The following is a 26,704-nucleotide window of genomic DNA, read 5'->3' as shown; positions in this document are numbered from 1 at the left end:
GTCATTTTGTCTAGTAACATCCATTTTTTTTATTATCGTGATGACAAATGTTGAATTAAAAAAAAAAATGAAGTGGCTAAAAGTGATCAAAGAACGAATTTTTTTAATATGGTTTTGTTTTATTTGTTTATATTTGTGTTTACAGTGAATCTCATATCTGGTAGATATAATGAATTATTTAAAATTCATGATAGTTTTTCTCATATAAATAATTTTTTTTACATATTATGAATATTATATCCAAGTAAGTTGATTATTCATATGAACCAATCTTAGATTTAAAATCCAAAAAACTATGATGAAAATATTTGTTTCCCTCACCCAAAAAAAAACAAAATATAAAGTATTTTTTAATTGTTGAAAATTTGGGCAAAAATAATTAAGTAACCAAACGAGTACAAGATGTTTGACTTTATTGACAGTGTAGAGCGTGCATAGTTCATTATCTTATCAAGTTTCGCAAATGCCAAGTGGATCTTTTGCCATTAGCCTCGCGATTATTACTATGCCGCCCATGCCATTTCCCAACGTCTCTCTCAACGCATGACCTGCAACTTCTGCAAAGCAGTAAAAACACCCGCCTCTGCTTTCCTTGCACCTTCCTTAATGTCTCTCTCTCTTTTTTATATTTGATTCTGAGGTTGCATCGAATGTTATCTATAGAAACTTCTCTAAAATCAGATCTGGTATTTGTATAAATTATACACATACCTTATCCTTTCTGATAAAGCAGCCCAGAATGTACGTGTTATTGCTATAACAGAATTTGTTTCTTAAAAGATAAAATATATATTCAGATAACCTTTATGCTCACTATTTTTTTTTTTTCTTTTTGGGTCATCTTTGTTTTCCTTTTAAAAAGGAAAAATGTTGTTTTGAGTGAGTGAGGCTCTGTCCGTGTGTGTGTTTGTGTCCTATAATATTTATATATAGTGAGAGAGAGAGAATTGCCTAGGAATTGATAAAACGGTTGATTCTTCTGTGGGATTTTGGGATTTCAGGAAATGGGTAGGTGTTGGTTTAGTGGGGTTTTGATTGGGTTAGGGTGTGTGTGGTGGGTGGTGGTTGGTGTGGTGGAGGGATACCCAGCTGAGGATCTGGTGGTGAGGTTGCCTGGGCAGCCAAATGTTGGGTTCAAGCAGTATGCTGGGTATGTTGATGTGGATGTGAAAGCTGGGAGGAGCTTGTTTTACTACTTCGTTGAAGCAGACAGGGAGCCTGACAAGAAGCCCCTCACTCTTTGGCTCAATGGAGGTTAGTTTTGAATTCTCTGTTGTTCCTGTTCAATTGATTATACAGCTTGATACTTGGGAACTCTTAGCCTTTTCTGGTTTTCTTGAGAGCACGTTGTGATTTTAGTTGTGGAATTGATTGATGTATTTAGTTTATCACTATAACAGATATTTTTCATGTAGTTCCTACTAGCGAATTCTTCAAATTATATATAAAAAAAAGGCTGTGCATCATAGCTTTTAATAATCCTTGTCTTCAGTTGGTCTCTTGTTCACATGTGCTGCATTTTTGTTAGGATTCTTTGCAACTCTAAACTGTCAATTCCATTTGTTGTAGCTTTTGGTAGTCGGTCAGAAAGCATTACCACTATAAAACAAAAAAGAACAAAAGAAAATAACAGTGGCTTTGGATATAGCACCAACTCTGAATTGATGCTTGTTGAAAGCATGCTCGTTATTCATATCATGCCCTTATCAAGAATGAAACTTTATCGTGCCCTTACCAAGAATAAACACTGAATAGTTTATAACATTCGATGATTAACTTTGTGTTCAGGTCCAGGCTGCTCCTCTATTGGTGGAGGTGCCTTTACAGAGCTGGGTCCATTTTATCCTACAGGTGATGGTAGAGGCCTCCGAAGAAATTTAATGTCATGGAATAGAGGTATATCAAATATTACATTTAATGGACACATTGGTTTTCCTTCTTTTGGGAATGGATAATATGCACTGTTTCACCATTCAGATACTTATTGGAACCCTATCTAAATTATGTCCCACATTTTATTTGTAGCATCAAATCTCCTCTTTGTTGAGTCTCCTGCTGGAGTAGGATGGTCATACTCGAATACAAGTTCAGATTATAATTCTGGCGATGCGTCCACTGGTAAAGTGAATAGCTATGTGTACTTCCTTTTCTTTTCACTGATTCTAGTGTATGCTCATTCTTTTGTAAATGCTATAACTTAGCAATCAGACTTTAAAAAGGAAAAAATAATAAATTTCACTTTGATTTGAGCCAACCTCATTCCCTTGATTTTGCAGCAAGGGATATGCACACATTCCTGTTGAAATGGTATGAGAAGTTTCCAGCTTTCAGATCTCGGGAGTTGTTTCTTACCGGAGAAAGCTATGCAGGTCTGCAAAGTCTGATCAGTGTCAATTCTATGCTGAAGTATTAGGAAATGCAGCTCTTATAATCCATTTTATAAATTATAAAAAAAAAGATTTATTGAGTCAGTTAAAAGTAAGAAATGGAAACAAAAAGGATTCACTTTATTTTCTAGTTGAAGGGAGATTCAATAATTTAGTAACTTTACTATCCTATAACTTTCACATAAAAGGGGAACCATTGCTTTCCGTGTTGAAGGCAAATGAAAATGGGTTTATTCTATGTTGGTTTATTTCATTTTCTGCCTGGTGAAAAAATATATCAAACCCTTTCTAACTGTAACCGTTATGTACAGGGCACTACATACCGCAATTGGCTATAGCTATATTGGACCATAATGAACATTCAACTGGTTTCAAGTTCAATCTGAAAGGGATTGCTGTAAGAAGACCTCACATTTTTAGTTCTTTGCTTTCGTTTATCTGTAAAGTTGTCGCTTGTCTATTTTGCTGATGTTTGCACAATTACACTCAAATTATGTGGCTAGATTGGCAATCCACTGCTGAGACTTGATCGTGATATTCCGGCAACGTATGAATACTTTTGGTCTCATGGAATGATTTCTGATGAAATCGGCCTCACTATCATGAACGAATGTGATTTTGATGATTATGTATTTGCAAATCCTCACAATGTAACCGTTAAGTGCAACACTGCAGTATCTCAAGTAAATCAAATAATTGGCGATTATATAAACAATTACGACGTGATCCTTGATGTTTGTTATCCGTCTATAGTGCAGCAAGAGTTGAGACTACGGAAAATGGTATCCTCTATGTTTCTTTACTATTTAGTTTCTATTTTTCTTTTTCATCTTTCACTTTCATGCAATTTGTCATTTGATTGTTGCAATGAGTTTTTCCTTCAATCTGCAGGCTACTAAGATAAGTCTTGGAGTTGATGTATGTATGAGCTCTGAAAGACATTTTTATTTTAACCTTCCTGAGGTTCAGAAAGCCCTTCATGCAAATCGTACAAACTTACCTTATAGTTGGAGTATGTGTAGTAAGTAAGTGATAAATACAATCTTTCTTAATCAGACTATTTAGTGAATTATTCTTTTACAACTTGCATATATATAGTATAACTGATTTTCTCCGTCTTGCATGGTGCAGTGTTCTAAATTACAGTGATACTGATGGTAACATCAACATTCTTCCCTTGCTCGCAAGGATAGTTCATAATCGTATACCAGTTTGGGTTTTCAGGTAATTAATTCCGCTAATATGTGAAGGATAAAAGATGAACAAGGCCCACTCTAAATTTAGTATTGCTCAATAATATGATTTGTCAATTGATTGCAGTGGCGATCAAGATTCTGTTGTACCATTATTGGGTTCCCGAACACTTATCCGGGAACTAGCACATGATCTAAAGTTCCAGATAACGGTCCCATATGGAGCTTGGTTTCACAAAGGCCAGGTGCTTGTTTACTTCTTTTAACAATACTATCCTTTTGTTCCTATTCAAGTTTGTCTCCTTTGAATATATCCTAGCTTTGCTATTTATGAATATCTGTACATGTTTATGAATAGGTGGGAGGTTGGGCTACAGAGTATGGAGATCTATTGACTTTTGCCACAGTAAGGGGTGCTGCTCATATGGTTCCATATGCTCAACCGTCAAGAGCATTGCACCTGTTCAGTTCATTCATTCGTGGCCGGAGATTGCCCAACACAACGCATCCTTCCATTTCCGATTAAACAGGTTATAGAATTGGTACAATGTAGTGGCAGAAGTTAGCAGTTCGAGCAGAGCATTTCTTTACCGCAAGGGCAATAAAGAAGGGTGATTTGTTTTTGGCAAGAGTATGAAAGAGAGTGTAGAAAAGAATATTTCAACGACATTCGCAAAAAAAAAAAAAGACATTTAATTTGAGGCGAATGAAGAACTTCTCTGCATTCTTTGTTTGTTGTTGGACTTTACATTTCACCCATAGGTGTTGTTTTTAATACATATAAGATGGGAAGATATTCATTGAATTGATAATCGTTTCACTTTTGTGTTTGAATCATATGAAATGAAACTGTTTACCTTCTGAATGAAGATCCTTTCAGTGAAGTTTGAGTTGGTACAAAAAGAATGGCTGCAAAACATGGGTTAAAGGGTGTGTTTCAACACTTAATAGACCAGCTGCCATTAAATGGGATGATTGTTTTGCAGAACCTTCATTATGTAAATGATAATTTTTTAGTTAAACACAATGCGTTTGGCTTCATAACAAAAATCCTTATTGGAGAAGCGCCGGAAACACAATAAATTTAAAACAAACAATTTGTTTTTCCTCTGTTTTGTGAGATAATCATAAAGATTTTCAACAATTTTATTTTTTAATTGTAAGAATTAAATAGAAAATTATTTAATAAGATTCTATATATTACTTTTAATATACATTGTTGGAAAATATTAATTAATTTTTTTTTTTAATAAAATAACAAATTATTAAAATTAAAATGTTAAGTGGGCCACGTGACCAAGAGGTCAGGCTCTCCGGGTTCTGCGTCTTCTGACCCTTAACTAAACTCTGGCGCGAACACTCTTGAATCCATCAAAACTTAAACCCAGCTCTCTCTCTCTCTCTCTCTCTCTCTCTCTCTCTCTGTGAAATCGATTGGAAGTGACTGGGACACTAGAGGATATCAGCAATTCGCAGGTCTCATGGAGTGGCTCTTCTGCTGTAGTGTCTGTCTATTCATAACTGAGTGACACCAATTAGTCATGAGTCAATGCGCCTCAGACCTCCCTCCAAAACCCTGCACTCCTTCCACCAAAAGCACAGCCTCTCAACGATTCCATCCAAATCAATCTACCCAGATGGAGCCCTTGGGCCCCTTTACACCCATCTCTTGCAAATCTGTATACAGCAGTGCAAGAATATCAAAACCCACAAAGTGTTCGATGAAATGCCTGAAAGGCTGCTGGCTCAAGCTTCAAGAACCTGCGAGACTGTCCATGCCCAGAGCTTGAAATTTGGAGTTGGGTCCAAAGGGTTTCTAGGAAATGCCATTGTTGGGTTTTATGCCAAGTGTGGTAACGTGGGCTTTGCCGAGAAGGCATTTAACTGCCTTGAAAACAAGGATGTGTTTGCTTGGAACTCAGTTTTGTCAATGTATTCAAGTAAGGGATTGTTGGAACAGGTTATTAACTCATTTGGTTCCATGTGGAATTGCAGGGTTTTACCAAATGAGTTCACTTTCGCGATGGTTTTGTCTGCTTGTTCAAGATTGGTGGATATTAAGTATGGTAGACAAGTTCATTGTGGTGTTATTAAGATGGGGTTTGAGTTGAGTTCATTTTGTGAAGGTGCACTTATTGATATGTATGCCAAGTGCAGTTGTTTAAGTGATGCTCGACGGATATTTGATGGAGTGATGGAGTTGGATACGGTTGCTTGGACAGCAATGATTTCAGGGTATGTTCAAGTTGGTTTGCTTGAGGAGGCACTTAAAGTATTCAAGGGGATGCAGAGAGTTGGTGGTTTTCTGGACCAGGTGGCATTTGTGACTGCCATAAATGCATGCGTTGGTCTAGGAAGACTAGGTGATGCATGTGAATTGTTTTCCCAGATGCCCAGTCCAAATGTTGTAGCATGGAATGTGATGATTTCTGGGCATGCCAAGAGAGGCTATGAGGAGGAAGCGGTTAACTTTTTCCTGAGAATGAGGAAAGCTGGTGAAAAACCGTCAAGATCCACACTAGGAAGTGTTTTAAGCGCAATTGCTAGTTTAGCTGCTCTAGACTCTGGCTTGCTAGTTCATGCTATGGCAATAAAACAAGGGTTAGATTCTAACTTTTATGTTGGCAGTTCATTAATCAATATGTATGCCAAATGTGAGAAAATTGATGCTGCAAAGAAAACATTTGATTATCTATCAGACAAAAATGTTGTCTTGTGGAATACGATGCTTGGGGGTTATGCACAGAATGGGCATGCGTGTGAAGTCATAGATTTGTTTTCCAATATGAAGGAATGTGGTCTTCACCCTGATGAATTTACCTATACTAGCATTCTTAGTGCCTGTGCTTCCTTGGAATATCTAGAAATGGGTTGCCAGTTACATTCACATATCATCAAGAACCAATTTGCATCAAATTTATATGTGGGAAATGCATTGGTTGATATGTATGCTAAATCAGGGGCTCTGAAGGAAGCAAGGAAACAATTTGAGCTCATAAAAAATAGAGACAATATTTCTTGGAATGCAATTATAGTTGGGTATGTTCAGGAAGAAGACGAGGATGAGGCTTTTAATATGTTCCGAAGAATGAATTCACATGGAATTGTGCCTGATGAAGTGTCCTTGGCCAGTATACTAAGTGCTTGTGCAAATGTTCAAGCACTGGAGATGGGAAAACAAGTCCATTGTCTCTCAGTTAAAAATGGTCTGGAAACGAGCCTTTATTCTGGGAGCTCCCTTATTGACATGTATTCCAAATGTGGTGTCATTGGGGATGCGCATAAAGCTCTCTATTATATGCCCCACCGGAGTGTGGTCTCCATGAATGCTCTAATTGCTGGGTTTGCTCATACCAACTTGGAAGAAGCAGTGAACTTGTTTCGTGAGATACATGAAGTAGGATTGAACCCGACTGAAATAACTTTTTCAAGCCTTTTAGATGCGTGTAGTGGACCTGTAATGTTAACACTGGGAAGGCAAATCCACTGCATAGTACTAAAGAAAGGGCTTTTGTATGATGGCGACTTCTTGGGTGTCTCTCTCTTGGGTATGTACATAAATTCCCAAAGCAAAATAGATGCAACCATTCTTTTCTCAGAGTTCCCAAAGCCAAAAAGCAAAGTATTATGGACCGCTATGATTTCAGGACTCAGTCAAAATGATTGTAGCGATGAAGCGCTACAGTTGTATCAAGAAATGCGTAGTGATAATGCCCTACCCGACCAAGCAACATTTGCTAGTGTTCTTCGAGCATGTGCTGTCATGTCTTCTTTGAAAAATGGTAGAGAGATCCATTCCCTCATTTTTCATACTGGTTTTGATCTGGATGAGTTAACATGTAGTGCCCTCGTAGACATGTATGCTAAATGTGGGGATGTGAGAAGTTCTGTGAAAGTTTTTGAAGAAATGGGTGCTAAAAATGGTGTCATTTCTTGGAACTCAATGATAGTTGGATTTGCTAAAAATGGTTATGCAGAATGTGCATTGAAGATCTTTGATGAGATGAGACAATCTCTTCTTTTGCCTGACGACGTCACATTCCTCGGTGTCCTCACTGCATGTAGTCATGCAGGGAAGGTAACTGAAGGCCGTCAGATATATGATTCTATGGTTAATGAGTATAATATCCAACCCAGGTTTGATCATGTTGCCTGCATGGTTGATCTTCTAGGCCGATGGGGATTCCTTAAAGAAGCCGAGGAATTTATTGACAGACTAGGTTTTGATCCAAATGCTATGATTTGGGCTACATTACTTGGTGCTTGCAGATTACATGGAGATGACATAAGGGGACAACGTGCAGCTGAGAAACTAATTCAGTTAGAACCGCAAAATTCTTCACCATATGTCTTGCTTTCTAATATACATGCTGCATCAGGAAACTGGAATGAGGCTAGCTCTTTGAGGAGAGCAATGAAAGAAAAAGGAGTGACAAAGGTTCCCGGATGTAGTTGGATTGTGGTGGGACAAAGAACAAATTTGTTTGTTGCAGGTGATAAGTCTCATCCAAATGCTGGTGAAATCATTGCAACTTTAAAGTATTTGACAGCAATTATGAAAGAAGAGGGCTATGTTGATGACACATATTCTTTCTTGGATGAAGAAGAGTGAAGTACCTATGGTATTGACTATTGAGGCCAAGTCATAGTGTTATTAGTATCCATGCTACATCCAAAGGCCTCTCTCTCAGCAAGATTTGCAAAGTAAAACCAGAATTACTATCCCATCAGTATTTTGCAACTCTGCTCCGGACTTCCCTATGTGATCTTGCCAAGTGAAGCAAGATTGATAGTTTGTAGAAAGGTTGCTTTTTATTCTGAATGCATTTTTATATCCAGAAAGAAAATTATTCTTGAGGTTGGTAGTTTTAAGAAATCCCAGTATTGTATTATTGACATTGAGGCTCTTGAACACAAATTAATATTTGACTATTACCTTTGTGTTCTGGTCCAGAATGTTTCTCTATTTTTGGAGGTGACTTTTATAGATATTTGCTCCTGGAGTGGGATGCTCATGCACCATACTACAAATTCAGATTATACTTGTGGGGAATGGGGATGCCTCTACCTTCTAAGCAAGTAGCTTCCAAACCTTTTTTTTTTTTTTTCCCCCTTCCCTTTTCTCTTCTACTTTAATTGGAACCAAGCACATTATTGTGAATTTGGCAGCCCATATTTATGTTGAATCTTTCGGATCTAGAGAAATTGTTTCTTATTTGAGAAATTTAAGGTCTAAAAAGTATGGCCAGGTATGAATTTGTTCTCATCCACCCCATCAATCTATGAGTTCAATGGTGGTCTGCTATAAATGATGTGGGCTTGGGAAGGAGATGAAATGAAATGGTTTTAGTTTTTACAAGTGATTGGTTGCCTGAAATGAAGACAATTAATTTCCACCCCATTTATTTTTCTATTTACAGAAGTTTTAATTAATTTCCACCCTTTTTTTTTTCTATTTACAGAAGTTTTACTTCTATTTTTGCGAACTGTTTCTTGATTTCTACATCATTTGTCCTTCCATTTCTTTTTGTTTTTGTGGCCAAACTGGTGAAGCCCCTGAACTTGTAGCATACTTTCAATTTGCCCCCAACCTGTTTTTTAGAAAAGGATCTGAATAATTTTTTCAGCCAATTTCTCCCTGCCGTCAATTTTGCTCACATTCCATCCAATTTACTGTTAAAAATATTATATGCCAACCCTCCCCGCTGCTCTAGGTCTTTTCGGACATCGTTGCGCTGGAATTTTACATGGGTTGGGTTTATGTCGAATGGGGAGGCTGATGGTGGGGGTGGATTGGGTAGAGGCATATCGAATAATGGGAGGGGATTGAGTTGTGGCTACCTAGTTAGAGTTTGGTGTGGATTGATATTTTAAAATTTTTTTGTTTTATTTTGTGCCTTATATTTTTTATACATGATTTCATGAGTCTTCCTTGTACGTACAAGAACGAATGCAATGCTTCTTACAAAACAGAAACTCATGCAAACTTATTCTTGAACTTATAAATTCAGGAGTACTAATTACAATAGGACTATCCAAAAATCAAAGTAAATACAACCTTGAATAAAAAATGGAAGCTAAAATTACCTGATGGGAAAAGGGAAAGATCTCCATATAAACCCCACAACTCAAGGTTGATCCCATGAACTGCAAAGCTTTCCTTTCGAGATTCTTGAAACTTCAAATTAATCTCTTTCTCAGTTTTCGTTGCTAGATTAAGCCTAGTGCATTGCCCTCTCTTCAGTCTCTCACCCATGGAGAAAACAGGATCATCCCTTCATTCTCCCACTAACGGAAGTCTCATCACTATTCTTAGTAGTGATGGAGATGGAATGAGAGGGATAATTACAGGAGTTATACTCAAGTTCCTAGAGTCTTATTTTCAAGTAAAAAAAATAAAAACCAGAACTCTATATATGTTTAGCAGGATTATTGATTATGAGCAATACATATTACTTAACTTTGTTCACCAAACAATGCTTCATTCATTAAAATATAATTCCAATCTGTATTTTTGTTAGTTGATACCATGTTATATGAGCTTCTAGGATATAATATATTTGCATCTGTAACACAAGGTTCATATATTATAGAACGTATCGTATAGATAAATAAATACGTGTATTACAAAATAAGTGGATTAGTCGTGTCATCGCATGGTGCTACACCCAGCTTGTATGTTTTCTGCACTTCTCACAATTTGATGTTGGTGTGTTGTTCATGTTTTTTTTTAAATAAAAATAAATCTAATACGACTAATTTTTGCTTTACCTGTTGGCTATATGCAGAAGCTGGATGGTAAGCATGTAAGGCTCGCATATTATTTTCATGTGGTTACATGGACGAGCACAAGTGGCCTTGTGACTGTCATGTTCACTACCCCAGATGAAAATAATAATCCCTTGTATGTTGATGAAGATATCATCCCTTTGTATCTTGAACATTGCCCTAAAATCTTCCCCAAAACCTAAGTACAATTAATTGTTGACAGAGAGACCACATTCTTGTACTACGTACCTTTCGTATGTGCATGCAATATTCTTTTTACAACGACTCTCTCATTGTCAATATCTCACATTATTTAAAACTTTTGGGAGGACCCAAATATGATGGGAAGTATTTACATAAATTGTTGAATTAAAAACTACGAGACAAGCATTTGCATGATACATTGACTATAATGTTGTAATCCCAACTTTGATATAGAGCGGCAACATATAGTTATTTTCTCCACCTATCAAGTTTGTTTATTAATTATCTCTTAATTTGCACACATATATGTATACAGTTTAATTCTTTGCTTTGCTCTTTTTGTAAATAATTAATTAATTCTTGATTTTGTATATATATATATATATATGTTGGTAATGATTTTAGTTGGAAAATAACCCTAGCCTAGATGCTTTGCTTTCGGATATGTGCATTGGAACTTCAGCAGCCCCATATATTGCCTTCCAGCCTACCAATTTAATGCCACAACTCAGCGAGTGAATCAAGAGAATTCATTCCCATCGTTTTATTGGCAGCAACTCCACCATTGATGAGTTTGAATTCTCTTGATTCACCCATTGAAATTGTAAAATTAAATTAATAAACTGGAAGGTTGTGGGAACCGAATTTTAGCAAAACTCTTAGTCAAATACTTCCTTTCATTTAGGGATTCTTGTCTTGAATTAGGGATTTGAGTCTCATTAAATTCCTAATTGATTTAAATCTCATAAAATCAGGAAAAAATAAATCATTTCTCAACAAGGATTATTTTTCCCCAAACCCTAGCCCTACGAGGCTACGCAAGGCATGAGGTAAGCCATTCTAAGCTCACAAAATACTGCAGAAATTCCCTCCTTGCTGCTTCCTCTCTCTCTCTCTCTCTCTCTCTTACACAAGGCTCCAGCTACCACACACGACTTCAGCCTCCCGGTTCACACCATACATAGATCTATGTACCCTCTTTAGCTATTGTTTCTCTACGAATCAATCAAACTAACTTATGCATCAGAGGGCCTTTGACCAACATCCCCGAGTGTGGTCCTTTTGCTCCGATTGATTTTGTAAGGAGAAAGAGTTCGAGAAAGGAGAAAGGAGAATCTATTGATCGAATATTCTAAGGGACAAAAATTACTCCCACAAAGGTAATATGGGGCTATTGAAGTTCCAATGAGTATATCCTAGAGCAAAGCATATAGGTCAGGGTGTTTTTCCAACAAAAATCATGACATATATAAAATCAAGAATTAATTAATTAGTTACAAAAAGAGCAAAATAAAGAATTAAATTATATACATATATGTGTTGAAATTAAAAGATAATTAATAAACAAATTTGATAGCTGGAGAAAATAATTACATGTTGCCGCTTTATATCAAAGTTGGAATTACAACGTTAGCCAATGGGTCATGCAAATGCTTGTCTCCTAATTTTTTATTTAACAATTTATGTAAACACTTTCCATTATATTTGAGCCCTCCTAAAAGTTTCAAATAATATGAGATATTGACAATGAGAGAGCCTTTGTACAAAGGATATTGTATGCATATGAAAGGTACGTATACAAGAATGTGGTCTCTTTGTCAATAATTAACTGTACCTGGATTGGGGGAAGATTTTAGGGCAGTGTTTGAGATAAAAATGGATGACATCTTCATCGACATGCAAGGTGTTGATGCTCAAAATGGCCCGGCCAATATTGAGTCCAACTTAGTGATTAGGTATGCGGGGTCTTCAACAGGGGAGAGGGCTGAGGCCCTTGGTGAAATATAGGTCGATGAGAAACCTGCAAAAGACAAGGAGATCCAGAGGCTGAAGAGGCAGGACGAGCTAGCCAAGAGCAAAATGGCGGAGGCGCAGGAGGCCATCCGAGAGAAGAACGCCTTGCTGGTTCAAAAGGCGGCCCTGGCCAAGGAGGTGGAGGGGCTGAAGAGATCGAAGGCCGAGGAGGTGGCTGCTGCCCGAGTCGAGGCGATTGAGTCCTTCCGATCCTCAGAGGAGCTGAAGAGCTATATCATGGATCGACTGGTTGATGGGCAGCTTCGCTGGGAAGATAGGTTGATTAGGTTCAACCCCTCGGTGGAGATTAACTTTGACACCAGTGGTGAGCCTCCGGCACAGACCCCTCCTGCTGATGCTAGCGTCCCGACACCAGAGGCTGAGCCGGCCAGTGAGGATGCCCCGTCGACCGAGTCTTGAAGGCGTTGCCTTCGTTATGTGTTATAGTGATTTTGTACTTTAGTAATTGTGTTGGAACACTGGTTATTTTGTTTATGTATGAACACTTGTCCTTGCCTGGAGCAAGGGTGTTTTTATTTATGATATGAGACTTAGTTTGATATCAATTGTGTTAGTAAAAATGATAATAATGTGAGTGCATGAGAATGAGCAGCAGTCAGGCATTTCATTCAAATAGATGCCGAAAGGCAGAAGGTACAAGTGGTCTAGGGTCTAGATACCTTACTTCTACCTTACAGTAAATAATCAAGACCAAAGTATTGTCCTAGGGTCTAGATATGTTTACTTGTAATAATACTTGAGGTGGTCAGCATTCCACGGGTGAGGCAGCGTCTTGCCTGTGGAATCACGAAGCTGATAAGTGTCGGGGCGGCAGATTTTGATAATCTCATAAGGACCTTCCCATGTAGGGCCGAGGGTACCTTCGCTGGGATTTTTGGTAGCCAAGGAAACTTTGCGCATGACCCAGTCCCCCATTTTGAAAGCACGGGGCTTGACTCGGGAGTCGTAATATTTGGCGATCCGTTGTTTGTACGCGACATTACGCATGCTCGATTGGTCTCGGAGCTCGTCAATGAAGTCGAGGTTGAGGGCCAACTGCTCGTCATTGGCCGTGGCATCGTAAGTGGAGGTTCGGTATGTGGGCTGGCCAATCTCTACCGGAGCCACGGCCTCGGTTCCAAATGATAGGGAGAACGGCGTTTCACCCGTGGATGTGCGGAAGGTGGTGCGGTAGGACCAGAGTACTTCTGGAAGTAGTTCTGGCCAACAGCCCTTGGCTTTGTCAAGTTTTGTCTTGAGGGTCTTCTTGATAATTTTGTTCACGGCTTCGACCTGGCCATTGGACTGAGGATGGGCTGGGGAGGCGAAACACAGACGAATCTTGAGGTTGGAACAAAATTGTTTGAATTTGGCGTTGTCAACATGCCGGCCATTGTCGGTGACGATGGAGTTGGGGATGCCGAAGCGGCATACAATGTTTTGCCACACAAAGGATTCGATGCGAGCCGCAGTGATGGTGGCCAAGGCCTCGGCCTCAGCCCACTTGGTGAAGTAGTCTACGACCACGACTGCATACTTGACTTGGCCCTTGCCCTCTAGCATAGGTCCAATGAGATCCAGTCCCCATTGGGCAAATGGCCAAGGGCTGACGATGGCAGTCAACGGTTCAGCCGGGAGTTGTGGAATGTTGGCAAATCGCTGACACTTGTCGCATTTCTGGGTGAATTCCTGGGCGTCAGTGTGGAGCGATGGCCAGAAGTATCCTTGGCCGATTGCCTTATGGGCCAGCGAGCGTGCGCCCGAGTGGTTACCGCATATGCCTTCATGGATTTCTCGGAGGACATAGTGACCCTCCTCTGGAGTCAGGCATCGGAGATAAGGAAGGCTGAAACCCCGCTTGTATAAGGAGCTGTTAATGATCAGGTAACGGGCAGAGCGATGGCGAACGCGTCGTGCTTCTGCCGGATTAGCCAGTAGTGTTTGGTTCTGTAAGAACTGGAGGATGGGGTCCATCCATGTAGGGCTGTGATCAATAGTGCAGATGAGTGGGGCTTGTGTGCTGGGCTGGGCTAAAAACTCGATGTGGATGTGGCGACCCATTCCTTGCTCCAAGGCTGATGCCAACCTGGCTAGTGCATCGGCATGTCTATTCTCGTAGAGCGGCACTTGCCTGATAGAGTGGGCGTGGAAGGTCGCCAGCAAGTGCCGAGCGTGCTGGAGGTAGGCCGTCATAGAGGCATCCTTAGCCGTGAAGTCCTGGTTGACCTGGTGGACCACGATTTGTGAATCGCTGAATATCTGAATTTGCCTGGCGTCCATCTCTTTGGCTAATCGAAGACCAGCTAAGAGTGCTTCATATTCGGCCTCATTATTGGAGGCTTGGAATTTGAAGCGAAGGGCGTACTCGAGGGCAACCTTGTCTGGGGAGATGAGAACGAGGCCGGCCCCACAACCCTGGGCATTAGAAGAGCCGTCTATGAATAAGGTCCACAGGGGCTGGGTTAGGTCGAGATTGCCTTCGGTGGGGGTTTGGTCCTGGCTGGGAGGGGGATTGGGTTCGGTTATGAGCTGGGTAGCTGCGGAAGCTTGGGGCTCTGTGAATTCGGATAGGAAGTCAGCAACGGCCTGTCCCCTCATAGCCGGGCAGGGTTTGTAATGAATATCAAACTCACCCAGTTCAATGGCCCATTTGACCAGCCTCCCAGAGGTTTCTGGGTTCTACAACACCTGTCGGAGCGGTTGGTTGGTTAAGACATGGATGGTGTGAGCTTGAAAATATGGTCGGAGGCGTCTTGCCGAGACGACCAGGGCGAACGCCAATTTTTCGATGTCCGGGTACCGAACTTCGCATCTTGCAATGCTTTACTAACATAATGCACTGGGTGTTCCGCGTGATCTTTTGATCAGATGAGCACAGAGCTAACAGCCGAAGCTGAGATGGAGAGATAAATCACGAGGATGTCTCCGTGCTCAGGGGTTGACAATAAAGGGGCCCGGCCCATATACTCCTTGAGCTCGCTGAAAGCCGTGTCGCATTCAGCGGTCCAGGTGATGTTTCTTTTGGTGCCTTTAAGGGCCTTGAAGAATGGGGCGCAGCGGTCAGTGGCTTTGGAGATAAATCTGGTCAGGGCGGCGACACGCCCTGTAAGGCTTTGGATATCCTTGACCGTCTTAGGTACCGTCATGTCTAAGATGGCCTGGATCTTTTCTGGATTGGCCTCAATACCTCTTTGGCTGATCATGAAGCCCAGGAATTTGCCGGAAGCCCCCCCGAATGCACATTTGGTGGGGTTAAGCCTCATTTTGTATTGCTTCAGGATGGTGAACATGGCAGAGAGGTTGGGGATGTGTTGGTCAGCTGTGCGACTCTTGACTAGCATGTCATCGACATAGACCTCCATGGTATTGCCAATCAGGGGGGCAAAGAGCTGATTCACCAGACGCTGATAAGTAGCCCCGGTGTTTTTGAGGCCAAAGGGCATCACCTTATAGCAGTAGAGGCCGCGGTCCGTAATGAAAGAGGTGTGGGCCTGATCTTCGGGGTGCATGAAGATCTGGTTGTAACCTGAATAAGCATCCATGAAGCTAAGGAGGGCGTGGCCGGCTGTGGCGTCGACTAGCTGGTCAATGCGGGGTAGCGGGAAGCTGTCCTTTGGGCAAGCCCGATTAAGGTTGGTGTAGTCGACACACATGCGCCAGCCCTTTCTTGGCTTGCGGACCATCACGACATTAGCCAGCCATGTAGGATAGTCAACCTCCCTGATGAATCCGATTCTACTCAATCGATTCACCTCCGCCCTCATGGCCTCATAGCGCTCGGGATCATAAGCGCGACGCTTCTGTCGGACTGGTCTGACGGCAGGATTGACGCTAAGCCTATGAGATATGATGTCTGGTGATATGCCAGACATGTCATTGTAGGACCATGCGAAGACTTCGGAGTTTAGGCGGAGGAAGGCGAGATGGAGGTGCCGATCCGGACTTGTTGATCCGGGATATCGTCATGGAGGGTAACCAGCTCCAGGTCCTCCATAGGTTCGGCCTGTGGTGCGATGGACTCCTCCCTTGGGTTTTCAGGTGGTTCTGTGCCAGCTTGAGGAGGGGCGGGAGCCATGGTTACCGAAAGGGCCTCGCTCCTAGGTTGGCGATTGGTGGATTTTACTGCTGAAGCATAGCAGCTTCGGGCCCCGAGTTGGTCGCCGCGCACCGTGCCTGGGCCATTAGGAGTGGGAAACTTCAACAGCAGCATATGCGTGGAAATAAAAGCTCTCATTTGGGCCAGGGCTGGGCGGCCGAGGATGACGTTGTAGGCTGTGGGGCAATCGACGATAAGGAAGGGGGTAGTGATCGTCGTCCGCTGGGGTGCGGCCCCAATTGAGATGGGGAGATGAATGCTGCCAATGGGCTGGACCACATCACCCGAGAAGCTCACAAGGGGTGTGATGCTTCGGTCGAGTAGGTGAGGCGGGACCTGGAGTTCATTGAAGGCCTCGGCAAACATCACACTGACCGAGCTGCCAGTGTCCACCAGGATACGCCCAACGTCGAAGTTAGAAATGCAGCCCGAATAATGAGTGGATCGTCATGGGGGAGGATAACACCACGCTCCTCCTCCTCGCAGAAGGTAATAGGGGCCCAGCCAGTCCTGTGGGTCTTTGGCAAGCGTCCCTGCTCGGTGCTGAAGACCTGGTGCGCATAGGTGGAGCGGACATAATGTTTGATGGAGTTGTTGGAGGTCTGCTTGAGACTATCGAAGGAGTTGATGGTGCGGGGGTGCGGGGGTGGAGCCTGTAGAACCAATTCAGGGCCGCGCCGCTGAGGGTGGAAGGGAAAAGGAGGCACATGCCTTCATCAGTGAGGCCTTTGCACCCAAGGGCATACTGGAAGGAGTGGATATGGGTGAGAGGGTCCTCCGTGCCAGTGTAGAAAGCGATGCGGAGTGGCTGGATATCTTTCTCCTGGTGGTAGTGGAGGATGCGTTCGGTAAAGGGCCCGGGTCGTGGTTTTACCCAGAGGGGTTGATGGCTGCGATGTTGTTCGCTTTCCAGGGGCCGGACCTTTTCGAAGAGAAGCCTCATGGCCGGATCGGCATGAGGAAGAGTTTCAGGTGCCAAAGGCCTGGGGGCGGGGCAGACAGGGACTGGGATTGTTCCCAATTTTCCAGCGCCCCGGTGTGGTAATTTGGCCAGGTCTCTGAATTATAAAATTCCCAAGTATCCGAGTCCCCAACACCTTCCTCGTCGGGTATGCGGACGGGGGCTGGCGAGGGGCCCAGGTGTGTCACCCGTGGGTCTTCGAGGTTGACAGGGATAGAGATCGGCCTTGGCTGACGGTCCGAGAGGCGATCCCTGCAATCTTGGTAGATCCTGACTGGTTCATGGGGCCGGTCCCTCGGTGGGGGAACGCAAAGGGGTCGTGACTGGGTTATCTCCGGATGAAGGTGGTCTTTACCCTTGCGGAGCCTAGCTTGGGCCAAGGCACTGTGGCTGGAATGTACTGGCTGGTTCGGCTGAGTAAGCCCAACGTTCTGGGTGAGGTCTTGCTGGGCATCCTAGGTGTGAGTCCTTTCCCAGTTCCGCTTTAAAACACGGTAGTCATGTTCTAGCTCAACGTTCTTGCAATGAAGGTGCTCGTATTTTTTCGACATTTTAGTGACACTGTCGCGGAGGCGCTCCATTTCTGCCTGGAGAGTGGCATCTTCCGAAGATTTCCTTCTAGAAGTACCATCGCGGGGGGTATGATGTTGGGTATCGCGGCTATCCTCGGTCGGCATAGCAGAATGTGGGGTGAAGAAGAGGTGACGGGGCCTGAGGGGTGAAGGAGCCAGCTGGGCTGATAGAGAATGCGGGGATTCAAGTGTCGGTTTCCCACAGACGACGCCAAACTGTTGATGCTCAAAATGGCCCGGCCAATATTGAGTCCAACTTAGTGATTAGGTATGCGGGGTCTTCAACAGGGGAGAGGGCTGAGGCCCTTGGTGAAATATAGGTCGATGGGAAACCTGCAAAAGACAAGGTGAGAGAAGCAGTCGTTAAGCTTCGGACACCGGTGTGGTGCCGGCCGAAGGCTCTCCGATGCCTAAGTCAGTTACAAGTAGTAATTCTGGCAGAGTAACAGTAAAAGTGGGAGAATAGTCGTCCTTTTTACCTGGGTACTGTTCCCTATTTATAGGGAGGTGAAAGTAGGAGTTTTGCACAAAGTTCCAATGTGGGACTTTGTGCAAGCCGTTGTGGTGGCGACACGTGTCCTGGATATTAGGTTTGGCAGCTGGGAGCTTCGGTAGGTGTCTGGCACCTCGGAAGTGTGTCTTCCTTCGGCACAGGAGAAGGCGTAGCTGCCTTGGTGCTAGTCACTTTGGTGCTGGGTCTGCTCGGTTCATTATGGTGTAAACACAGGGGATGATTATTTTCATATGGGGTAGTAAGCATGGCAGCCTAGGCCACATGTGCTCATCCATATAACTACATGAAAATAATATGAGAGCCTTGCATTCTTACCACACAGCTTTAGCATATAGCCAACAAGTAAGGCAAAAATTAGTTGTATTAGATTTATTTTTATGTATATTTAAAAAAAAGCATGAGAAACACACCAACATCAAATTGTGAGAAGTGGAGCAAATATGCTAACTAGGTATAGCACTATTGTAATACGCGTATTTATTTATCTATATTATACGCTCCATAACATATGAACCTTGTGTTACACATGTCACTATTATATCTTATAAGTTCAAATAACATGGTATCGGCTAACAAAAATGCATATTGGTCTAATATATTTTAGGGTTTTTTGTAGCAATGGTCCCTGGACTATACCCGTAGTTACATTTTGGTCACTCAACTCCAAAAATAGCTGCAGAGTTCCTCCAATTATGTATGGTGTTGCATTACTAGTCCCTTTCGTCAAGTTTGTCTATTTTTCCGTTAAATCCATGGGTAAACTTAGAAATTCATTCCAAATATTTATAAAATGAAATAACAAAAAAAAAATAAAAATGGTTATTTGTAGCAATGGTCCCTCAACTATACTCAGAGTTACATTTTGGTCACTCAACTTTAAAAAATAGTTACAGAGGTCACTCAATTAAGTGTTATATTGCACCATTAGTCCCTACGAAGGTCACTCAATTAGATATTGGGTTGCTACAAATAACCCTATATTTTAATGAATGAAACATTGTCTGGTGAATAAAGTTTCGTATTATATATTGCTCATAATTAATAATTCCGCTAAACATGTATAGATTTCTAGTTTTGATCTTTTCACCTGAAGCTCAAACTCTAGGAATTTGAGTATAACTCTGTAATAATCCCTCTCATTTCACCTCCATCAATACTAAGAATAGTGATAAGACTTTCGTTAGTGGGAGAATGAAGAGGGATGATCGTGTTTTCTCCATGGGTGATTGAAGAAAAGACAATGCACAAGGCTTAATCGAGCAACAAAAATTAAGAGAGAGTTTAATTTGAAGTTTCAAAAATCTCAAGAGGAAAGCTTTGCAAGTATTGGACTATGTGCAGAGTTATTTCCTTCATTTATTATTATGTTGGCTCAGTGGAGTTGGTTGGCAGTTGGCTGTTAGACTGCTCTTTATGAGCGTAGCTTGGTTACCTGATGTGTGCATTAATTGTTTTCAGTTGGCTATTGTATGAGTGCACTTTATGTACCAGAGAAGCTAATTTTCTGTTTATGATGAACAAAGATCCCGTTTGGTTTATGGAAAATGAGATTTGGGAATAAAAAATCAATTACTTTTTTATGTTTAGTAAGTCCAAAAATGGAAAATTGTTGCCTGACCCTATTTGGTTCACGAAATGAAGGCAAACTAAGCTGAACCACGTAAACACTGTGTTTCTTTTTCCTTTAATTTCTACAACAAGTTATGAGACTGACCTTGAGTTGTGGGGTTTATACAGAGATCTTTCCCTCTCCGATCAGGTAATTTTAGTATCCTTTTTTACTCAAGGTTGTATTTACTCCTTTTTGGATAATCCTGCCGTAATTAGGACTTCTTACCTATATTGTTAGGAATTCATCCTTCATTCCTTCTCGCAAACAACGAAAACGGGTTGACTGGTTTTATACAAATGGTTCTTTTATTTCTTCCACATCAGGTGGGGAGTCACTAGAGGCCAAATGGGAGCATATTGAGTCTACTATGATTAGAAATTCGGAAGAGAGCTTAACAAAATAATAGTGACTAGAACACAATTAGAAAAGAAAAAAGAAGCAGAAAGGAATCACAAGAGGGTTAATTCCCTGACTTGTCTTTGACACTCCCAAAAAAAAATATATCCCTCCCCAGTCTTTTTTATTTAGTTTCTCTCTTCATGCTTTCAGACATTTTATTTTATTATTATTATTTTTTTATCAATGAGGAATAAAGGACTTGAACTTAGAACCTCGTTATTTTAATTTTTATCAGTAGTAGTTTTCCTCTTGATGTTAGAATCTTTTGTGGATTTATGTTCTCTAATGCTATGATTCAGTTGTTTTTTGATGAATAAAATTATTATTTTTATACATAGATGATTTAATGGGGTAAGTTGTGAAATCAATTTATTTATTTATTAATGAAACAACCTCAAATAAATAGTAAAATTAGAAATTCGACGGACCTTAAAATCCACAGTTGCTAGAAAGAAATAGTATTTTTTTTAAAATAAATTATTTATCATTTGCTTGTAAATAAAATAAACGGAACAAAGACAAGGTATCCGTCAAGTACAGTACAAAAGACGAGAGCGCTCACGAGTCCGGCCCAGCGCACCCAATGGAGTTATCCCACGTGTTCAAGCCCACTGAGCACTGTTTTTTGGTTAAGAACCCACCGACAAGAGTCACTTTAAAAATAACAGAACAATTTTCAACATTTGAACATTTCGGTTGAGAGGTCATGTTCACTCAGACCAACCTGAACCAGGTTCTAAGTTAACCAAAAATGCCATCGTCCTTCACCTTTATTTCCCATTTGCTCCTCCACCAACCAACTTCTCTTCTCTTCTCTTCTGGCAGAACCAGTCAAAACCACAACCAAGTGCTTTCTCGCAAAACCCAGTTGGTGAATCTGTAAGCTTGCTGTTTACTTTGCTCGTTTGCTTGTTTTCGGCTCTCTTCAAGTTACCAATTTTTGTTCTTGGTTTGTGATGTAGCTGATCATGTATTGGTTAGTAGGCAGTTCCAAGTCTTGGCTCAATTTTCATACTTTATTGATGGTTTATTAATACATAAATTTGTTTCTTCTGGGTTGCCTAATCTTTTATGTCTCATATATGATTTCAGCTGGGATTCTTCTTCATCTGGGTTTGTTTTGTAAATGATGGAGATAGTGAGAAACGTTAATTTGGACTTGTTTGTTCAATTCAGGATTTTCTACAAAAGGGTTTTGAATTTTGGTAATGAGATGATGAGGGGTCATGGTAAAATCTGGGGTTTTCAAACAATCAATGGACTAGTTGCAATTGGCTCATTGGTGTCCTTTGTTGTTGCCATGTCATGTGCATTTTTGTATTTGTTTCCCAGGGTTCCCCCAGTGGTTCATAGCTATGGAATTTCTAATTCCACTACTTCTGTTGAAAAATGTAATGTTTTTGAAGGAAGATGGATTCCAGATGAAAGTTACCCTTTGTACAATGCCTCACAATGTCCATTTGCAGAAATTGGATTTAATTGCTTGGCTAATGGGCGGAAAGATAAGGGTTATGCTAAATGGAGGTGGAAGCCAAAGAATTGTGATATTCCTAGGTTTGATGTGCGTGCAGTTCTTGAAACACTTCGTGGGAAACGGATTGTTTTTGTTGGTGACTCTTTAGGTAGAACACAGTGGGAATCTTTGATATGTTTACTCATGACAGGGGTGGAGGATAAGACGAGTGTTTATGAAGTGAATGGGAATAAAATCACTAAGCGGATTAGATTTTTAGCCGTTCGGTTTAGTTCGTTTGATCTCAGAATTGACTTTTATCGGTCAGTTTTCCTAGTGCAGCCGGCTTCAGCTCCAAACCGAGCACCAAAGAGGGTTAAGTCAACGCTCAGAGTTGACAAATTGGATGAAATTAGCAAAGAATGGATTGATTCTGATATTTTGGTTTTCAATTCAGGGCACTGGTGGACACCAAGTAAACTTTTTGAAATGTGAGTTACCTAGTCTCCTGATCATTGTCTTTCATAAATCCTGTATTTGGTGTGTGTATTAGTCTACTTTTCAGTTATTTTTGTAGGATGCTTTTTTATGTTAACAAAGTGTACAAAGTTGGTTTATGATTCTATATTTATGTGATTCATTTCTCTTCAAATTCCCCTACATTCAGTTCCATAATCTTCACTTTAACTGCTTGTGCATCATGCTTTCATGCTCCATGCTTTTTGGTATAGATGTTGATAAATGCACAAAATGTAATGCATGTACTGGATTTCAACTTTTTATCTTACCTAAGAGAGAGGGTTTTTTACTTAGTCTACCTTTAGGTTATATATTTTTGGTACATTCATCTTTAATCCCTCACCCCTCCAACGTTCAGTTCCGAGAATCTGCGCTGTTAACTGGTTGTGCATCAAGCATTCATACTCCACGTTTCTTGGTATAGATGTTGATTAGTGCATGCAGTGGAGTCCAACATATTCATCGTTTCCTAAAAGAGAGGATGTTTTTAAGGCCCATGCATGTTAGTTATTATTAATAAAAAGATTTGAAGGCCTTCTGCATGTTAGTGCCCTTTAAGAAGGTTAACTTTGCCAGGAGAGGTAGAATTTCCCTTAGTACTGGTGTGGCCAAAGTCTTGGTTGAAGTTTGTTGGTGATGCAAATTCTATAGCTGTTATGATTCTTGTATTTATTGTAGATGATGTATATGCTTTGTATAATACTTGTAAATGAGCTAGTAAATTTCATTTACAAGTAAAGGCAAAAAAGAAATTGAAAAAATTTCAACAGCTAAGGGGTGGTGCTCTGAATTATAAGTCAAAGACATATTTGGAGATAAATGCTGGAAAGAAATGCATAAATGAAGGTTATTTTAACATTGTACTTCAGACCCTATTTGCTATTTTCCATACTCAACTTCTTAGTGCTATGTTGGCGGGTCTCTCTCCCTCCCTCTCCCTCACCTACTCATGTATTCAGGATTGTCTGAGCGAATGCATATGTACTTGCAAGTTGGGTAGTTTTCTGTTGTTATTTTCTGTTAGTTTATATGCACCTCCAATTATTTTTTTTATTTTTATTTTTTGGTATGAATGATTATGTTTTTTCAACATACCATTGGGTCTCAATCAGATTTCCATAAGTTTGTTCAGATTTAGCTTTTGTTATGAAGAGATTCCCAAAATACATTTGAGAATGCTTGTAGCACTTTTGTTTCAACAAATACTCCAACAGATACACACAGAGACCAAAAAATAAAATATAGAAAACAAAGCAAGTCTAACATTTCTCCAGACAGGGGCTGCTATTTTCAAGAGGGTAAATCACTGAAGCTTGGAATGCCAATCACCACTGCCTTCAAGACAGCTTTAAACACTTGGTCATCTTGGGCTGAGACAATGATCAATACAAACAGAACAAGTGTATTTTTCAGGAGTTTTGAGACATCCCATTGGAGGTGCGTTATGAAGTTAGTTATGATACTTGCTGCCAACTTTCTGGTTTTAGCTTCTTAAGGCTGCTGGACTTTGATTGCATCTAGTTCTAACGACTATACTGTCGTTGGCAATTTATTTGACTTGTAGTTGGTTTACACTTGTGTTATCATGAATATTATTTTTTTCTTTTGCGCGCTTTTGATCCCATTAGCGCATTCTACACCTTTATGCGCTTTTTATCTTCCATGTTTCTTTGTTATTTATTTAGCCTTCTGAATATAACATCTCCGTCCATGTTGCTCCTCTTTGGTTGTTTTCTAATGGGGTTCTATATCATAAAATTACAGTTTTTCTGAAAATCCTCAGGGAACTTAGAAAGACTAAGCAGACAAGTAAATAGTTGCTTGGATTATTTTGTTCTTTCTGATTTATTTTGGGTTAGTCTGGGATCAACAAGAATTTCCAAGTCTTTATGGCCTCAAATTACTCTAGTCAATGGTTAATCGTGTAAATACACTGTTATTCGCTGATTTGAAGCAATCTAACCTGTTATCTATAAATTTGTCCTATTTTCTGCTTTATGGAAGCTAAATCTTGTAAATTGAGGTATATGTTTAATTTTCATTGTTGTTCCTGAATACAAACATACTCGTGCAAAACTTGACTGCTAGTGATTCTTATATGTACCAGTGGCCGTAACCATAATTCATGCAAAGTAACTCGACATCCTTTGTCAAGCCCTAAGGGAAGGGACCAAAGCTCAATTTCAAACATCATTATCAAGATTGTGAGGAAAATGACCGTCCCTGTAACTGTTCTGCATGTTACACCTATGGTAGCATTCCGAAGTGATGGCCATGTGGGTACTTGGAGCGATAATCCATCAGTGCCTGATTGTAGCCATTGGTGCCTACCTGGTGTACCTGATATGTGGAATGAAATTCTCTTGTCATATCTGCTACCCGGGAATGATGTTTCCCTTCAATGACGGTTTTTTGCGATTATGCTTCCTTTTTTGCTGCTTGCATCAACGAGTACCTCTACTTTCACCCTGTTTTTCAGAAAATGCATGAAGGAAAAAGAGATATCCTGGCTTCATAATCTGAACTTGACCGTTCAGAAAATTCGTCTACACATTTATCATTTGTTGTACAATTGTTTCTCCACTGGCAGTTGGTGTAAGAACCAGAGTTCAAGTCTAATGGAACTTGAGATGAAGCTGCTTTGCTGTAATATAATTGTTCACGAGGTGTAGTGTGTAGTTAGGATTAGAAGTTGTAATTTGTATGAAAACAAGTTCTTATACAGTCCATTTGTAAAAGCATTACTTTAAATTGAAATACATGTTTCTATGCATCAGCCGAAAATTAAATCCCGTGTGGTGATTAAGGCAAGTCGCAGAGACTTCTAAATCAGTCTGCTAGCCGTTCCCTCGGTAGATCAGCTTTCTTGTTCCATTTAAATTGTTGCTGTGCCAGCAATGTATTTGCAGTTGTACCAAGCCCCAAGGGAAAGAACGCAGCATGTTTTGAACTTTAAACTGAACTTCAACATGATGCTGCTTAGCAATTAAGGGACCTGTTAAACATTTTATTTGATTTTTTGCGCTCTTGATAATTAAGCGGAATAGTCAAATAGTAGAGCATGTTTTAACTCTCTTTATGGTTACTGGGGATAGGCAGAAAGTGGTGCATTATTCTGGATGAAAGAAAGGAACTTGAGTTGAACTGCCCCGCAGCAGCTGTGATGCTATCTGTACGAGGTAGCTCAAGTGGTTAAGAGTATTATCCCTACTCAAGAGGTTTTAAGTTTGATTCCCCCTTCTTATATCAGAATACGTACAATTAAATAAATGAAAAATAAAATTGTAAAGTTAAGAGGTAGCGATCATGCCATGATGACTTATGATTGGTCAGAAAGTAACTTTCATATATAAGAATAAGAGTATTAATTGAGCAAAGAAAATGGCCACACGACAATAATAGGGCCTAAATTGTAAGACGTCAAATATGAATTGACGCATATAGAGAGAGATATCTGCTTGCCACTAATCCAAGTAATACACAAACTGACTTACCATATCATCATGAGGTCTATTAATTAGTCATGTTAGCGTATGGTAATGGTCTTCCAGTCTCTCTCTTCCCATCTTCCATCTTTAACGAAAATAAATATTCAAATTTGTAAACCAAACAAAGTAGTCAAGTCAAGTCTAAGAGCTTGTTTTGGATAAGCTAAAAAGAACTTCTATAGAGAATTATTTTTCCAAATAATTACTTTAAGTAGTTTTAAGTGATTTTATGGAGAAGCACATGGGAAGTACTTCTACTAAAATGACTTAAAAGTGATTATATAGAGAAACACAAAGGAGGTGGTTCTCTGCATAAGTGATTCTAACCTATCCAGAATCACTCCCAAACGAGCATTAAGTATTAAATTGAGTATAAGAAAATATTTGGAATACCAGCTAGAAATCCTTGTCAGTGTGATTGTACATGGCGATTCGTATGCTTCTTTTTCAATATCACACTTGAATAAAGAAACACATATGAAAGAGAAAAAACGTACAAGTAAAGTTGAAAATTATAAAAAATACCCGTACACCGGAACAAGATTTGTCCTTGATGTTGCAATGTTTTAATTTAAAACACGTGTTATTGTATATCCTATCACAATAAAACATATATACGAACTCATTCATGTTGTTAAAGGAATTAAAATAATCGTCAAAGAAGAAACCAATGGACTTTGAGAAGTGTTTTCCAATGCAAACAAACCCTTCCCCAAATCTTAGAATGAGAGTCAAGTCACAAAA

The 26,704-nt window shown here is 40.4% G+C and overlaps 3 protein-coding genes across 4 annotated transcripts; all 3 read left to right on the top strand.

Annotated features, from left to right (window-relative positions):
* Positions 467–4,449, top strand: LOC18768929 (serine carboxypeptidase-like 42). Its single transcript, XM_020570697.1, has 11 exons — positions 467–741; positions 863–1,254; positions 1,789–1,896; positions 2,026–2,118; positions 2,277–2,369; positions 2,699–2,784; positions 2,891–3,169; positions 3,279–3,412; positions 3,519–3,611; positions 3,708–3,825; positions 3,939–4,449. The coding sequence occupies exons 2-11, from the start codon at positions 1,005–1,007 to the stop codon at positions 4,104–4,106; spliced, it is 1,422 nt and encodes a 473-aa protein (XP_020426286.1). The 5' UTR covers positions 467–741; positions 863–1,004; the 3' UTR covers positions 4,107–4,449.
* LOC18768381 (pentatricopeptide repeat-containing protein At3g09040, mitochondrial) lies at positions 4,901–8,533 on the top strand. Its single transcript, XM_020553753.1, has one exon. It carries the CDS (start codon positions 5,130–5,132, stop codon positions 8,190–8,192), a length of 3,063 nt encoding a protein of 1,020 aa, XP_020409342.1. The 5' UTR covers positions 4,901–5,129; the 3' UTR covers positions 8,193–8,533.
* Positions 21,140–25,256, top strand: LOC18767053 (protein trichome berefringence-like 7). Of its 2 annotated transcripts, none has more exons than XM_020569927.1 (4): positions 21,140–21,476; positions 21,593–22,444; positions 23,751–23,909; positions 24,580–25,256. In XM_020569927.1, exons 2-4 carry the CDS (start codon positions 21,627–21,629, stop codon positions 24,875–24,877), a joined length of 1,275 nt encoding a protein of 424 aa, XP_020425516.1. In that variant the 5' UTR covers positions 21,140–21,476; positions 21,593–21,626; the 3' UTR covers positions 24,878–25,256. The 2 variants fall into 2 exon arrangements, with proteins under 2 accessions (XP_020425516.1, XP_007201098.2); XM_007201036.2 differs by having other exon boundaries at positions 21,172–21,379.

This window comes from Prunus persica, chromosome G8 (assembly GCF_000346465.2).
Source record: "Prunus persica cultivar Lovell chromosome G8, Prunus_persica_NCBIv2, whole genome shotgun sequence".
Taxonomy (NCBI): Eukaryota; Viridiplantae; Streptophyta; class Magnoliopsida; order Rosales; family Rosaceae; genus Prunus; species Prunus persica.
This window is presented reverse-complemented; position numbering and strand designations above follow the sequence as displayed.

Excerpts from the sequence above, each read along its gene's own strand:
- LOC18768929 (XM_020570697.1), top strand. The coding sequence starts at position 1,005 with ATGGGTAGGTGTTGGTTTAGTGGGGTTTTGATTGGGTTAGGGTGTGTG. Across the intron at positions 2,370-2,698 it reads TACCGGAGAAAGCTATGCAG|GGCACTACATACCGCAATTG; the intron begins GTCTGCAAAGTC and ends CGTTATGTACAG. Across the intron at positions 3,826-3,938 it reads CTTGGTTTCACAAAGGCCAG|GTGGGAGGTTGGGCTACAGA; the intron begins GTGCTTGTTTAC and ends GTTTATGAATAG.
- LOC18767053 (XM_020569927.1), top strand. The coding sequence starts at position 21,627 with ATGATGGAGATAGTGAGAAACGTTAATTTGGACTTGTTTGTTCAATTC. Across the intron at positions 22,445-23,750 it reads CCAAGTAAACTTTTTGAAAT|GGGCTGCTATTTTCAAGAGG; the intron begins GTGAGTTACCTA and ends TTCTCCAGACAG. Across the intron at positions 23,910-24,579 it reads TTTGAGACATCCCATTGGAG|TGGCCGTAACCATAATTCAT; the intron begins GTGCGTTATGAA and ends TATATGTACCAG.
- LOC18768381 (XM_020553753.1), top strand. The coding sequence starts at position 5,130 with ATGCGCCTCAGACCTCCCTCCAAAACCCTGCACTCCTTCCACCAAAAG.